Source organism: Piliocolobus tephrosceles, chromosome 14, assembly GCF_002776525.5.
Source record: "Piliocolobus tephrosceles isolate RC106 chromosome 14, ASM277652v3, whole genome shotgun sequence".
Taxonomy (NCBI): Eukaryota; Metazoa; Chordata; class Mammalia; order Primates; family Cercopithecidae; genus Piliocolobus; species Piliocolobus tephrosceles.
The window spans coordinates 58,197,840-58,215,287 of NC_045447.1; the positions used below are offsets into that span (position 1 = coordinate 58,197,840).

Below are 17,448 nucleotides of genomic sequence, written 5' to 3' on the forward strand. Positions count from 1 at the left end.
AAAAAAAAAAAAAAAAAAAAAAAAAAAAAAAAAAAAAAAAAAAAATTCACCTCTGAATTGAGATGTACTGTTGGTATTAAAATATCTGATTCCAAAGGTTTAGTATTTGAAGAATATAACGTTTCATAATTTTTAAATATTACATGTCTCCATAACATTTTGGATATATTAAAATATATTACAAATAATTTCAACTGTCTTTTAATTTGTAAATACGGCTCCTAGAAAATTTTAAATTACATATTGGCTCACATATTTCTATCAGACAGCGCTGATTTAGAGTGCCATGAGGTGTAGGAGGTGACAAAGAGGCCGGAGTAAGTCAGAACACGCAGAACTTTGCAAGTCATATGTATTGGGAAGCTGTACATTCAAGATAGTATTGGCTGGAAGCCTACTAAATCCCAAGCACTAGTCTGGTCATTTGGGATATCAGTAAATGACAAGTTTCCTGCTGTCACAGAGATTCTACATTTTGGAGGAACTGTGTGTGTTGGGAGTCACAGAACAATAAACAAATATATACAAATACTAGAGTATGTAGGGAGAAGTTAAGAGCTATGAGAAAAACAAAAGGTTGTGCTTGTAAGAGTCCTTAGGAGTACTTTGGGCACGGAGTGAGGGGCAATATCATCTGTTAAAATACGATGTTTGGGGTTGACCCATTAAGGTGATTCTGGAGCAAAGATTTGAAGGAGGTGCTATAGTGAGGCCAGGTGGTTATCTGCTGGGAGAGTTTTCCAGGTAGAAGGAACACAAACCAAATACTCTAATGTTAAAGGCAGGAGGAGGCCTGCTGTGTTCTTGGAAAAGGGCTGCTGGAGCAGAGTGAGCGAGAAGACAGTAGTGAGAGGAAGTCAGAGAGATAGGAGGGCAAGTACAAATCACATGAGGATTCATAGGCTATCATAAAGATGTGGGATTTTAATACAAGTGAAATAGCATTTTGAGCAGATCATTCTGCCTCCTGGGTTGCTTGATCTAGGGAGCAAAAGTAGACGCAGGACCTGTTAGGGGTTATTACAGTATCCAGGTGAGATGAGAGTGGCTCAGACTACGTTGGAGGCAGTAGCTGTGGTGAGGAATAGTCAGTATCTTGACATATTTGGATGGTAAATAATTTTTTCCTGGTTTGAATGTGGGTTTTGAAGAGAAGAGTCAAGGACTTCAAAGTTTTTAGTCTGAGGAAACAGAAGGATGGAACCGCTAGACTGAGATGGGAAAGCAGGTGTAGGGGAAGTTAAGGAGTGACCACCAAGGAACAAGTGAAGATGGAGAAGTCCAGGATTGAGCCCTAGGGCAGGCAATGTTAAAAGATCAGGGAAAAGCAAGAAACCAGCAAAGGAGACTAAGAAGCAGCAACCATCAACGAAGGAAGAAACTCAAGAGTGTGGTGTCCTTGGAAGTCAAGTAAAGAAAGCTTCCAAAGAAGAGGAAGGGGTCAAGTGTATCAAATGTGGCTGACAGGAAATGAAGGGTTAAGTGTGAAAATTGACAATTAGTAAATCGGCGACCTTGAGAATCTTGGTGGTGCTGAAGGTGGTGCACTGGCAAAATCTGAAATGAAGAGGACTAAGGAAAGTCTGGAGAAGAGGAATTGCAGGCAGGAGAATCAACTCTTCAAGGGATTTTATGCCAATGAAAAGCTTAAAAATGAGACAGTATATAGAATTGGGGTCAAGAAATCAATGGGAGAAATAAGCATATTTGTGTGCTGAAAAAGTGATTCAATAATAAGGAGAAAAATGATTATGAAAGGGGTTATCACTAGACTGATGTCCTTACTAGGTGAGAAGCATGGGGTCTGGTGGTGCATAAGAGAATGATTAGGGAGAAACACCTATGACAGTAGTTCTCAAAGTGGGACCAGCATCATCTGGTATTTTTTGGAAATGCAAATTATCAGGCCATGCCCCAGATGTCCTGAATCGGAAACTCTGGGGTGGCGCCATGCAACCTGTTTTAATAAGCCCTCCAGGTGATGATGATGCGTGCTCCCGTTTGAGAAGAACTGTCACAGATGGTAACAGGAGGGAAAACAGTTTGGGAGAGAACAGAGGGGGGCTCTTGAAAGTGTTCTGCTGATGTTTCAGTTCTGTCCGTGAAGAGGGAACTAGTCACCTGCTGAAAGTGAAAATGGGGATTTGTTGAACTTGTGCTAAATACAAGGAAAAGAGGCTCCTAAACTGATGAGTTAAAAAAACAACTTCCCGCCTTTACAAAAGCTTACAGAACAGTGAGGGAGGCACATGTCTGTAAGAGAATGACAGCCCCTAAACAAAGTTCTCATTCAAGGCTTTCTCCTAAGTAGTTAGATATACTTAACCCATTTAAGTATTACATATGTGGCACAGTTTTTTTTAAGTCCCTTCACCCTTCTCTTGGTGCTTTTTAGATAGTCATCCTCCTGAAAGCATGGTGCCCAGAACTGGATACAGTGCCCCAAGCATAATCTTTCAGAAGTTAAGGCCAAGAATCATATATTTTATCTCATGTTACATGAACTGCTATGAAGCTAGGTATCCACTCCTTAAAATATATGAATTAAAGGAACAGTTGACTACGGTGAAAAGTTCAACTACTCTAGAAAGGTATGAAGTTGACAGTTTCAGTCTCTTGATTCATCCCTCAGAAGCTATCAATAAGTTTCTTTCCAGAAACTTTTGGGAAATATAAACATCCTCTCTATACATCACCACAAACTTATATTTACTTTACTCTATGTATTTTTGATTTCCACTTTTGTCATGAACATTGTTCCATACTGGTGCATACACAGATATCTATTCTTTTTTGTCAAAAAGAATTGATGTACCTTAGTTTATTCAGAACATCCTATGACACTGAGAATTTTAGTCATTCCCAAGCTTTTGCCTATAACAGTTCCAAGATGCACTTACATCTGCAAAATATTTTTAGGTATCAAATGTAACCTGCTGTTCCAGCCTTTTTCAATCTTTTTGGTTAACATTCTGTATATAAACAATTCAGGCTGTCGTCTTTTTTTTTTATTTTTATGTTAAAAATATATGTTCGTAAATGTCAAAATTAACCAAGCCCTGACACCTGACAAGACTTACAAGAAAGGAAAATCACAGACCAATCTGTCTCATGAGCATAGATGTAAAAATCAAACAAAATATTTGCAAACCAAATCCAGCATTATATAAAAGGGATAACATACCATGACTAAGTAAGGTTTGTGCCAGGAATGCAAGATCAGTTTAACATTAAAGAATCTACATTAACAAAATAAAAGAGAAAAATCAAGATTTTCTCAGTAGATGCAGGAAAAAGTACTTGGCGAAATTCAACGCGCATTCATGACACTCTTGGCAAAATAGGAATAAAAGAGATCTTCAATCTGATAAAAACATGAAACAGAAAAAACTTATAGCTAACATATTTTAATAGTGAAAAACTAGACGCTGTCCCCTGCTGTTGAGAGCAAGACAAGAATAACAACTCACACCACTTCTATTCAACATTAGGTTGAAGGTCCCAGCCAATACAACAAAGCAAAAAGAAACAAAAGGTAAAGACTGGAAAGAAGAAGTAAACTGTTGTTAATCATATATGAAATGATTGTGAACACAAGGTATCCCTAAGGCACTTGCAATAAAATAAATATAAGACCTACTACTGAACTAACTGAATTTAATAAGATTACAGAATATAAAGTCAATATACAAAAATAAAATGTATTTCTGTATGCCAGCAATAAACTTAAAAATGAAATTGAAGTACTATTTACAATAACATTTCCACAAAACATTTAGGAATACATTTAACAAAAGATATACAAGACTTCTTCACTAAAATTACAAAACATTGCTGAGATAAATTTTAAATTTTAAAAGACCCAAATAACTGCAGAAACATACCATGTTCACGGATTGAAAGGTTCAATATTGTAAATTCTTCCCAAATCGACCTAAAAATTCAGTGCAATCCCAATAGCAATTCCAGCAGATTTTTTTCTTAAAGAAAAATGGACAAGCTTAATATAAACTTTATAAAGAAAGGACCCGATAGCCAAAACAATCTTGGAAAAGACTGCAGAGCGTAACAACACTTAATTTCAAGACACCATAAAGCCACAATAATCAAGACAGTGGAGTATTGGCATAAGAAGAGACACATAGATAAATGACATAAATAGATCATCCAGATCTATAGATAAACGGTAAATTGATTTTGACAAGGGCACACAGGTAATTCAATCAGTAGGCAAAGATTTCTTGGAATACACAAAAAGCACCAACCATAAAAAAAAATTGATAAACTAGGCTTCATCAAAATGAAACACTTGTTCTTTGAAAGATATCATTAAGAAAATGAAAGGGCAAGCTAAAGACTAAGAATAGTCACAATACATATATCTGAAAAAGAGTATATCCAGAATAAACAATTCTTACAATTCAATAATAAAACAATCTAATTTTTTAATAAAAATATTTGTACAGATAGTTCACAAAATATGTGAATGGCCAATAAGCACATGAAAAGAAGTTCAACATCTTCAATCAGAAAAATGCAAATCAAAACCACAGTGAGATATCAAAATAGACCCAACAGAATGGCTAAAATTAAAAACGCTGACAATACCAAGCCTTGTCAAGAATTCTTGTAAATTACTGGTGGGATGGTGAAACCCTGTCGCTACTAAAAAATACAAAAAAACTAGCCAGGCGAGGGGGTGGGTGCCTGTAGTCCCAGCTACTCGGGAAGCAGAGGCAGGAGAATGGCATAAAACCAGGAGGCAGAGCTTGCAGTGAGCCAAGATCTGGCCACGGCACTCGGGCCTGGGCGACAGAGCGAGACTCTGTCTCAAAAAAAAAAAAAAAAAAAAAATTACTGGTGGGAGTGTAGGCATTTGCATAAGTGAAAATATGTTCACAAAAAGACTTGTAATTTCATGCTTATAGCAGCTTTATTCGTAAAATTCCTCAAATGGAAACAATTCAAACATTCATCAACAGGTGAACAGATAATCAAATTGTAAGATAGGCATATGACAGAATACTAGGCAATAAAAAGGGCACAAGCTAGAGATGCATGCAACAACATGAGTGAATCTCCAAAACAAAGAAATAATGCATGCTGAAATTGTCTTTCTGAAGAAATTCCCCTCATTCTTCCAGATCCCGAGGTTCTCAAAGGCACAGCTGGCAACAGGCCTTGAAACGGCTTCCTCTGGACTACCCTACTAGTCTTGGTAGATTTACTCCATCTTTGGCATTCCTTCTTTTCTTCCACGGTCTTCATTCACTGCTGTCCTTCTAGCCTATCTTGAATTATTCTATACTATTATGAGGACAACACAGGTTCTTCCATGTTGAAACTTCAGTTCTTTGCCTTGCTGGGCCAATACATATATTGAGCCGGATTCCGTGCACACTGGTGTTCCAAGGTGCAACAATCTTCAAAACATATGAGGAGTGTATTAGTCTGTTCTCACACTGCTGTAAAGGACTGCCCAAGACTGAGTAATTTATAATGGAAAGAGGTTTAATTAACTCACAGTTCCACATGGCTGGGAAGGCCTCAGGAAACTTACAACCTTGGTGGGAGGGGAAACAAACACGTCCTTCTTCACATGATGGCAGGAAGAAGTGCTAAGCAAAAGGGGGGAAAGCCCCTTATAAAACCAACAGGTCTTGTGAGAACTCATTATCATGAGAACAGCGGTGTGGGGGTAACCACCTCCATGATTCAATTACCTCCCACTGGGTCCCTCCCACAACATGTGGGGATTATGGGAACTACAATTCAAGATGATATTTGGGTGGGGACACAGCCAAACCACATCAAGGAGGGACTCTAGAAATTGTGGCACAAACTCCTCAGTCCGTGACTTCCTAACCCAGCTGATGCTCCTCGAAACTTTATCAAATTGTTTCACTGGATAAGTGCTGGCTAAATGCTTGTTGAGAAAGTGAAAAACATGTTCAGGCCACTGTCACAAGAATGAATAATTATTTGGAAAACAGGTGTTGGTGTGGCCACAACCATGCCCCTGAGGTAACAGCCAGAGAAGAGGCTCCAGGAGCATCCTGTGGATGCCAAAGCAGGCTCACATGGCACCTGCAGGGTGGCTGGCTCAGGGCAGGGTGGGGGTCACCTCAGTCACTCCCTCTTCAGGGAAGTTCGCTGTCCTCTGATCCTGAGGGTGCCACTGTCCCGGAGTTTTCTTCCTTGAAACAAGCCATAGTAGCTACCTCTGGCCCTGCATAGCGACTCATGCTAATGAAGGGGGCAGTGAACAGGGGCCAGGTCATAAGGACTATGACCCTCGGGGACCACAGGGCCAGGATGTCATTCTCAAAACTATGAAAATCAATGCCAAACACAACAGCAGATTATAATGCCAACAAAGACTTCTACGTACATGTAAATCTATTAATCAATAAGGGCTAAGTCACTAAACTACAGCTTCTCATGATGCTCACCATTCATCCTTTGGGGAAACCAAAATGCTCACAACTGACCATGGTGTTCACTTAATATACTAGCTTTAATAATAATTAAAAAAAACTAGTACAGCATCACAAGTGAGAAGTGTTCCAGGAAGTGTTCTTCAACAATATCCTCAAGCATAAGGTATGAGGAAAATTATATTGGCTTTGCGTAAGGCGTGAATGATTGGGTGAAAGAAAAGACTATACTGCATTCATTTGGTTAGTCTGAAAATGATGTTGCTAGAGAAGGCTATTTAATCAAGAAAAGTACCTCTGCAAGTTGGAGAGAACTGTACTTTCTGAACACAGCAGGAAAAATGCCCATATTTTTACCCTGACATTCAGACACCTACTAAGAATGAGGAAAAGTAAGGTACCATCTATGTATCATATTGTAGCAAAAACAATCACAGGTTACAGAGCTAGAGAAGCCTGGGTTCAGATTCATTAAGTTCTCTATGGATTGCTAATGGATAACCAGAGTTAAAATTTAATACTACATGAGGGAATCCAAGGGTCATAATCATACTTGACCCAAATGGCTCACACTAATGACTCAGATTAATACTGGAGAGTAACTGTTTTGTTTACAATCAGCGGCTTATTATCTTGAAGTCCATCTCATAGACGCAAACACATTGACTTTACAAACTCTTTAAATAAAAGGTTCTGTATCCTGATCCTTAAGTATCCTGTAAGAGTCTACAGTGAAAAGAAAATAATTCTGAGGAAAAATATCTCCCCATGATAAAAACCTGAAGAAAACAAAAAGCATTTTTATAAAATTAACAATAAAAAAGAGTTAAAAAAGCAAGCGTCCACTTTATTAAAAAGCAAAAATCACCAACTCGTGTAAAATAATTTAACTCATAAAAGGGAGAATCAAACATCACTTTTTAAAATATCAGACACCATAAAATGTGCCTTTAGTCTTTTAAATAGTTTAACTTTTAGACTATCTCACTATTAAACACCTAGCTTTTCTCAGAAAGCTGTTGCATACCCAAGTATTGTTCTGACTGTACAGAAATCAATGATCCTCTTCTTTTGCAGAATAAAGATGTAACTCCCTTAAATGACATTCACCTTAATATTACCATCTTAAATTCTGCTTCATTACCAGAAACAATGTTTTCAAGAACTGGATCTTTCTAAATACATTTTTATTTTCACAACAACTTTACTATTTGATTATATTCATTGTAGAAAAATGTGAAGACACAGAAAGATTCAAAGAAAATAAAAATTATCCCAGTATCCCTCCCCTAAATACAATAACAAGATTATATATATATTTCTTTCTAGTTTTGTTGTATATTTACGCAGTATTTTAAAGCAAAACTAGTACTATAAAATGCTACCACATCCTTTTTTCATTTCATATATAGAGCAACCATGTCTTTTTAGGACATTAAAATATGCAAAAAGGATTTTCAGTTGGCTGATTCACAATCTAATTATAACTAAGACATAATTTGCCTCCAATTGCTGGGTATTCAGATTGTTTTAATTATTTGTTATTATAACTATCATTATTAAACACTCTTCTTTATATGTAATTCTTTGTATGTATCTCTGATATGGTTTTAAAGAGAAATTCCTAGATGTAGAGTACCCAGCACAAAGTACATCAGTATTTTTAAGTCTTTTGATGCATTTTACCAAATCGCCCTCCAGAAACACTGTACCAATTTACAGTCGCATCAATAAATAATCAAAGAGTCCCATTTCTTCCTCATATTCTTTGGCAGTATAGGAAAGTAGAGATTACCCTCCACCCTTTATTGTTGCAAATTTAATAGGGGGAGAAGATAATGGTGGTTTTTTTTGCCCCTAAAATGTAATATTTTTTCCCACACGTTTACTGGTCATTTGCTTTTCTTCTGTATTTTGAAGTTGTCCAAGTCATTCAGGAGTCTCTAATACACACAATGTCTTGTCTTTCTTACAACATGCTCTTTGACAGGCAAGGGCATGAAAGCTGCATGTCTTTCCCATATTTTTTTCAAGTTAAGCAGGAATTCCCAAAATGACTGGAATTAGAATGTCTTCTTTTCTCCTGGGCAGTCATGCTACTTTAATGTCTTGGTAATAAAACAGAAAACTGGGCCATATTCTGAAAGGAAGAAAGGAGGCAGTGATACTCACATGTGGGCATAATTACTGAGATGTTTTGTTTAAAAAAACAGATTTTGATTTTCTAGATCAAAGTGAGGACTCAGGAAACATACACTTTAAATAAATTCTACAGATAATTTTCAAGTTCACTAACCAGATGTGGAACTTTAGGTACTCTAAACTCTTGGTTCTTCACCTCCCTTTCCTGTAAAGTGAGGTTAATAATGCTTATCTCAGAGCATTGTTCTGATAATCACTTATTGCCACACCAACCCCCAGCCTGGATTATTGTTTATGCAACCTCTATCCCTTATCCTTATCCCACTGCAAGAAATCATTGAAATTTTTATGTGTCTGTATCTCCAAACACCATAGGATCATCATCACAAGTCTTTAACTTTGCAAACCAGACCTTGACATATAGTAGGTGCTAAGTGTTTCTGAAATGACGTAGTGAGTGAATGAATGATATATATTTCAGTGCTTAGAGGACTAAAAATACTACCCCAGAATAAGGGATTATTAGTATGGTGTTCCTTAATGCTACAGAATGAAGGCCAAGATTCTCAGTTTTGTCTAGAGCAGGAATTCCTAATTTTCTCTCTCTCTAAATATATATATATATATATTTATCTCTCTCTCTCTCTCTCTTTCTCTCATAACCCCCTTTGAAAATCCGATGAAAGCTACGTAAACTAAGCCTCTTTAAAAATGCATACAAATAAAACCACACAATTTCAGAAGCTCCAGGAAAGGAGAACACTGATTTCTACTCTCCAAGCATTTTTACTTAAAAATAAAGCTAAAACAGTAAATATATTACTTGAGAAATTAACTTCAAGCTTTTGAAAGACTATGGTCAAAGTGGGGTCAGTTGGGAGACTTAAAAAAAATAAACTTGGCCGGGCGCAGTGGCTCACGCCTGTAATCCCAGCACCTTGGGGGGCCGAGGTGGGTAGATCATGAGGTCAGGAGTTCAAGACCAGCCTGACCAACATGATGAAACCCCGTCTCTACTAAAAATACAAAAATTAGCTGGGCGTGGTGGTGCGTGCCCGTAATCCCAGCTACTCAGGAGGCTGAGGCAAGAGAATCGCTTGAACCTGGGAGGCGGAGGTTGCAGTGAGCTGAGATCGTGCCACTGCACTCCAGCTTGGGTGACAGAATGAGACTCCGTCTCAAACAAACAAACAAGCAAACTTCTATGACATTTTGCTAATAATAGTACGAGTCACATTTCTGGCAAACCAACATGCGTTTTTTATGCAAGCTCCAGTTGTGCTACTTGACTGCACTCAAATGTATTTTTTTCCCTTTTAATTCTAATAACAAGGGTCTCCTGCATCTCTATTACGATAAAACACTTCATGGGGGAAAGGGGATATCATTTATTCATTAAATAACATTTAGCTCCTAGGTATACAGTGTTGAAACCAATAATTTGTTTCTTAGTAGGGAAGATAAACTACAAATTCCAGCATTCCTGACTGTCAGTCCTAACTGCTGAGAGACACCTTAGTTACAGTGGTGTGCTGGATCCTGTTCGTACCAGCTTGCAAGAGCTGACTATGTGTATCACTTCTCAACTCGTCAGTGGCTTCACATTAGTAGTGTGAAATTGGCCGTACTGGAGCACTTGTACTATGTAAATCAGCAAACATTACACATCAAGGCTCCGCCATGCCCAGTGATTGGCAGTCACTTACCACCATACAACGTCCTCATTATACTAAATCTGTGGCTCTCTTATTCCAGAGCTCCTAGGTGGTAATTCAGGTAAGGAGGGCTTAGATCAACCTTTCAAATCCTCTCTCCACCACCGCCAGAAGACCCAAAAGTACAGGTGTATTCTAGGAGACTTCGAGGTATGGTCCTCTTTGGATAGTAGGGGAATGCAGTATCTGATCACTTTGAGGCAATTCTTTCCCTATGTGGTTAAGAAGAGTCACAAAGTGCCCAAACAAAAATCATGCAACTCTGAGTTTATCAGTTAGTTTAAATTATATTCTGAGAATTAATACTAGAGTTGGAAAGCTATCAATCTACAAACATCCCAGATGTATCATTAATTACTGTTTAGTTTGATGCATGATTAACCTTAAGCAGATATTTTCTGGCACCATTTTGGTACTATTGTCAGAGTTTTGGCTTTAAAGGATTGCCACAAATTTGAATGGATCTGCCAAGGAGAAAATAGCTTTGTCAACAATGTAAGCAATATGCAGAGAAAGCACTATCAATCTTCTGAAGTAAGACTTAGGGATACTACAGAGCAGGACAATGTGAAGGATCTGGTACACTAGATAATAAAACTCTCGCAATGGTCTTGCATTACCAGCCAGAAAATATGACTATTCAATTTCACAAGTGGTTAGTATGGTAGTAGATGTCACAAAAACTTGTTGAAAACATCTAGGCTGGCATAAAATACATGAGGACCAAAAGTGAAATGCACGTAAGAAAAGAATAGAGAGTCTACAGACATGCCTGATTGTACATGGCTGACACTTACCTTCAGGTTATGGAGGGTTTCTGACCATTCTGTGGACCCTATCTGAGGTATGGTAGTCAGCAATAAGCTTTTGGCTTTATTAGCATTTTCCTTGAGGGTCTTTAAGACCCGGTCCACCGAAACCTAGAGAAACAACAGCACTGGAGGTTACTGGAACTTAAAATTCCACTGCTTGTCATAAAACATTTTTCTGAGTTCCAGCCTTGCTATAGTCTAAATGTTTTGTGTCCCCTCAATTTATCTGTTGAAACCTAATCCTCAATGTAGTGGATTTGGAGGTTGGGCACTTGGGAGGCAATTAGGTCATGAAAGCAGAGTCCTCGTGGATAGGATTAATGACCTTACAAAAGAGGCCCCAGTGCCATTCTTCGAGGGCCCCTTCCACCGTGTGAGGTTCCAGTGAGAAGATGGCTGTCTATGAGAAAGTGGGCTCTCACTAGACACCAAATGTGCCAGTCCCTTGATCTTGGACTTCTCAACTTCCAGAAATGTGAAAAATAAACTTCTGTTATTCAGAAGCCACCCATGCTATGGTATTTTGTTACAACAGTCCAGACAGAGTAAGAAAAACATGACTTGTGAAGTCTTTTTATTCTACATTTAAACCCCTGAGTTCAAGTTCTGAATTTATCAAGATGGTCTTAGTCCTAGGAGACCTAGGGAGGTCCTGGAGAAACTCAGTGACATCTCTGAAAAGCACTGATGAATTCTGATATCGTTTGGATCTGTGTCCTCACCAAATCTCATGTCGAACTGTCAGAGGTGGGGCCTGGTGGGAGGCGGTTGGATCATGGGGTTGGATTTCTCATGAATGGTTTAGCAGCATCCTCAGGTGCTGTTCTACTGATAGTGAGTTCTTGTGAGATCTGATTGTTAAAAAGTGTACAGCACCTCTCCCCTCTCTCTCTCTCTTGCTCCTGCTCCCACCATGTGAGATGCCTCACTCTCCTTTTGCCTTCCACCATGATTGGAAGTTTCCTGAGGCCTCCCCAGAAGCTGAGCAGATGCCACCATCACACTTCCCATACAGCCTGTAGAACCATAAGCCAATTAAACCTCTTTTCTTTATAAATTACCCAGTTTTAGGTATTTCTCTATAGCAATGTGATAACAGACTAATGCAGATTTCAATATGGTATCTGAGAAAATATCTCAGATGTATAATGGGTTAGTATGGTCTAGAAAGATGTGGCTGTTCTCTTCATGTCCACAGTCAAATGGATTACAATGTTAAAACTATTGCTACACTGGATAATCAAACAGAAGTATGTTTCTCCTTAGAAAATTATTCCAGTAATAAAGAAAAATATTATGAAATTAAAATACCACCATTTTTATGGCTCCCAGTGAATTAATGGATTGGCTGCTAACATCACAAACAGAACCAAACAAACAAAATCCCAAATAAACCACTCATTATGTGCTTCCTGACGAAAAAATAAAATGCTACCTTAAGACACCTGAATCTGATTAAATATCTAAATCTAGCTACCAATTTATAGACAACACAGAGGACACAGAAGCCTATTAAACTACTCCAAGGAGACAATTTCAGCAATTCAGACTGTGGGAAACTCAACAGGACAAACGATCTGGTTCCTTCATAAAAAGCTTGCAACCAGAAATATAATTTAAGGCATTTAACAAGAAATTTAAATTTTGGCTGGGTATATTAAAGAATTATTATTGGAGAATGAAAATGATAATGTGCTCATGTTAGATACCTCCTGAACTGTTTATGGATAAAATTATTGATGGGAGTCATAATCATATTGGTTGTAAGTTAATATAATGGTTGAAGCTAGATGCTGAATTCATGGAAGCTCATGCTATTGGCTACTTCTGTATATGACTAAAATAGCTTCATAAGAAAAAGTTGAAGAAAGTGAATATAAAATTACCATCAGAGATAGAGTATTTGACATGCTTTCCTATGCTTCGAAGAAATCCAACATGCAGGGACACAAGGATTACACCTTTCTATTTCCTTAAGTATAGTCCAGACCCCACCCACAAACACCAAGATGTGTATAGGAAAAAATGATGAAGACTGCAGCAGAGGGGAGTCTGCACTACTATGGGAACACAAAGCAATGACAGGCTGGGTATCTGCCAGGTGCATGTAAATGATATATTTTAAGCTGAGTCTTTGAATGCAGAGACGTGAAGCATCCAAGAAATTTGCCTTGTATTTACTTATTTCCTTATATATTTTTCCTGTGACTGGTTATTTCTGTATAGATACTGACCTCCCTTTTCTTTGTTCCAGCTGTTGGGCTTCACCCAAAACATCCTTCCCACAATAAACCCTCTGTTCAAGGTGCAGTTCAAATGCCTTTCCCAGGCACTACCCACCTCTCGGGCCCCCCACTCCATCAGAGTCACCGTCTGATGACCACCCTCTTATGAGCCAGCATTATACCAGTTGTTTTACATATATCATTTGGTTTAATTATTCCAGTAATCCTTCAAGGTCTAACTGACTAAACAATGACTAAACAACCTCCACTGCTCACCCAGAGCCCTGGCTTCATTCTACAGAAGAGTAAACAAGTGAAATAACTTGCCCAATGTGACAAGAAAATGGAGCAACTAGAATCTGAAGATGAGTTTAGAAAACTCCAAATCCTTCTTGCCACGCCAGGCTGCACATCTGCACAAAGCACAACGATACACGCAATTGGCTGAAATAATGCCATCTTTATGTGGGCCCTCCTTGTGGCATTTAACACTATCTTCAAGCCTTTCCATTTACAGAGCTTAATTTCTCTGCTTTTCAATAAAGTAGCTCCAGCTGACTATTTCCCCAACATCCTTTGGCTACTAAAGGAAATCACTGCTGGTTCTACAAAGGAGGAGACATATGTTATTAGACTGAGCAGAAAGCCACAGGCGGGAAGCAAACCGCTCTCAGGGTGTGGCAGGGGCTGGAGTTTCCTATTAATTGGAAGCAGCTTCTTGACATTACGAGGCTGAGTTGTTCTTTAGGTTACCAAAGCTGCCAAATAAGATATGATGTTGTGACTTAATGTAAGAATTTGCAAATCTCTTACATAAAAGGCATCCTAGTACTAAGCAAACAGTCTATTACACTGAGGGGTCATCATAAGGAATTCATGAAAAACAAAGAACCTGTGTTCATCTACGACCCAAAACACTGTACACATGGATGGACAGGTGGCAAAAAGACCTAACCCCATTTTATGTGAAATTAGATAGTAAAACAAACAACTCTCTAAAACGGTGGTACAATATTAGTCCTCTTTGGAGACGTCACTTACCCTAAATGTGCTCAGAAAGGTCACCCCTAAATGTTTTCCTTACTTCAAAAGTGACTGCAGTTTTGTCCCTTTCTTTATCTTAAAATGAGATAAATGACAGGACAAATGATCTAGTTTCTTCAAGTAATACAAGGAATAAAAAGAGAGAGAGGTGAAAATCAGATTAAAAGAGACAAGAGGTATATCATTAAAATACAACGTATGGATTGTAAGGGATTCTGATTTGATCAAATTGTTAAAAATTATGAGACTGTAGGAAAAAGGAATAGTCTGAATATTTGATTATATTAAGAAATCAATATCACTATTTTTGTACAATGATGGCATGGTTATAACTTAATTTTAAAAAGACCTTTTAGGAAAATCTTTACTTCACAATGAGGGCAGGGGAGAGAGAATTAGGTAGGGACGTACCTATGACACAAGATTGGCCATGGCTAATTGTGGAACCTAAGTGACGGGTACCTGGAATTCATTATATTCCACCCTGTACTTACACAGATGTTTAAAGTTTTGTTTTGTTTTAGAAGCTGACATTGTTCCAGTGTCCTCAAATTCCAGCTGGATCCTGCTGCCTTCTCTGCCTGAACCCCTCACTGAACTTCCATCTGAAACCCTTTCCATGGTCTATAAGGCCTGGCCCGGCTGTAGCGCATCCCTCCTCTCTCTCCCTTCTCCCCGGTCTCCCTCCTTTCCACTCTACTCAATCATGCCCTTCTTGCCCATCACACTTAAAACAGGAAGGCTTCTCATACTTCAAATATTTGGTCTGGTCAACTCTATTCAGTTGACCTACTGTACCCTTGTACCTCGCCATTCTATTTCTTTATAACCGTTAGCGTTCTTATATTGGTTTGCTTAACTTCTATCTCCATTAACAGAATGTTGTCTCCTTAAGGACTTGTCTATTTGCTCTCACATTTCTATGCTGAACATAATATTCCGCCACGGTAGGTTAAATAGATGGATGTGAACATACAGCCCTCTCACAAGGAAAGGGTTAAGTTATAGATTTTTTTCCTTCTTGAAAACAAAAAGTAGCACAGCAGAAGAGATTGGCAATCAAAATACACCTTTATCCTTAAAGTAAGGACCAGGTCATAGCATGATTCTCAACACATCTACATGCCTACAATGTACTATTCACTATTAATCTTTGGGTAAAAGTGTCTCTTTCTTTCCTATGATCTTTGTTCTTACCTTCCAATAGGAACTACAGAAAATGTTGACAACTTAAAACCTTGTAGAAAGGCACTTTCTGAAACTAATTTAATAGAAACAAATACTTAAGACATCCTCTTATTGGCACCCAGAAACCCATGCTATATGTGCTCAGAAGAGAATTCCACCTACTGCTTCCTCATGCTCCTTCCAGCAGTCATAATCTGTTGCCATGGCGATACTTGCATAACAAATTCCAGCCTCCTTAGCAAGAACCACCTCTGGAACTGTGGTCATGTTGATAACATCCGCCCCCCAGGTGCGGAACATGAAGCTTTCTGCCCGGGAGCTAAAACGAGGTCCCTCGATTGTGACCATTGTCCCCTTGGAGTGGCACCGGAGTCCTAGCTTCTTAGCAGTCTCTATAAGAACCTAGAAAAGAAAAACCAGAAACTTCAAAACATACAAGTATGTGCACAACTTAAGGCTGCATTTCCCCCCAATGTTTAACAAGTTGATTTCTTAAAGACGATTTGTCACCATAATAAATGCCTACTATCTGCCAGGCTCTCAGAAGAGGACCACGGAAGGGTGTTTCCTGGACCCTTTCTCATTTACATAATCCTCTTGTTTCCCCAGCCCTTTGCATATAGAAACTAATAGCTACACAAGTGAGCACCGAGCTCTTTCTACTCACCAGGCATTTGTTTATATGCTTTAATCTCATCTGCTTCTTAACAACTTTAAGAGACTAAGCTGGTTTGAGAATACAGACTTGAGTCTTAACTTTCAACCTCGCAGGCTAAGCTAAGATGCCTCTCATCGCTCATCTTCTCAAACAGGTGTGTTGAGTTCTATTTCCAGGTTTCTGAAAAGCTAATTCTCATTACTTTTAAAAATACAGAATCTGAAGACTTCTGTAAAAGCTTTTTCTGGTTAGAAAGTGATTTCTCTTTTGCCTACTGCCTTTCCACAGACTTGTGCTGATTGTTTTTCTGTTCAGGGATAAACATCTTGGAATTCCTTTAGCAGCAAGGTTAGGCATGGGTTTTTAGAAACATCATTGAAAAGTCTGATCGTTTTCTCCAGCGTTTTATTTAATACTTCACATCTAATCTTCAAGTTATTAATTACCTTCATTTTTTCTTAGCTTATGCTTCAATATTCCCTTTAAATTAAAAAAAAATAGTCTTTTCAACTTAACTGTTAACTTACTGAAGCACTGTTGAAAAATCATCTCTGTATGCCTTAGTTTTCTCAAGTGTAAACTGAGAATAATGATATCACATAACTCAAATGTATGAGGAAGATTAAATGTACTAAGGTATACACAAGTAGAGAAGCATGCCAGGTACGCTGTATGCACTAAGCTGGTCTTCTAACAATTATTAATACTGGCAGCTTCTACACATATTTGGCTAACCTTCCTGGGAAACTCTATAAATAAAGTGGAGCGACTCAAAGTCAAAGTCTCCAATCTGGGCAAAGTCTCACCAGCACGTGTGCTCATCACATAAACAAATTAACTTATTTCCTTAAAAAATAACTTACACTATGCCACTGCAATGGGAAACAGAATTTTAACAAGAGTCTTGGCAACTCAAAATTTAGCAAGCTATGGACAATGAACAGTTGACGCTACATCATGTTTATCTTACAAATGCTGAAAATAAAATTTTGCTTAATTAACACTTTTCCCTAAAAAGTATATGTTACAAATGCAAAAGCCTAAATCTCTACCCCACCTCCTTTTCCCCCCCAAAATTAAGACATACTAAGCCCACTCCTGCTGGTTCAATAATGTCTTTAAAGATCCCGAATAACTGAGTTGTATGCCTTGGCTAAAGTTCAGAGTGCTTCTAGAAATGAATGGCTCTTGACAAGTCCTCATCCTCACTCTGGCACTTTGGGAGAT

General features: G+C 38.3%; 1 protein-coding gene across 2 annotated transcripts in view; it reads right to left on the reverse strand.

Moving 5' to 3' along the window:
• Window positions 1-4,914: 4,914 nt before the first annotated feature.
• MTAP (methylthioadenosine phosphorylase) overlaps window positions 4,915-17,448 on the reverse strand; it is a 55,947-nt gene continuing 43,413 nt past the window's right edge. Inside the window, exons 7-9 of one of the 2 annotated variants that reach the window (XM_023203873.3) lie at window positions 15,726-15,965; window positions 11,092-11,214; window positions 4,915-8,577 (exon numbers count right to left, since the gene is read on the reverse strand). In XM_023203873.3, the coding sequence (XP_023059641.1) occupies window positions 8,539-8,577; window positions 11,092-11,214; window positions 15,726-15,965 (402 nt within the window). In that variant the 3' untranslated portion in view covers window positions 4,915-8,538. The remainder of the gene's footprint in view (window positions 8,578-11,091; window positions 11,215-15,725; window positions 15,966-17,448) is intronic. The other variant, XM_023203874.3, reaches the window with a different exon arrangement.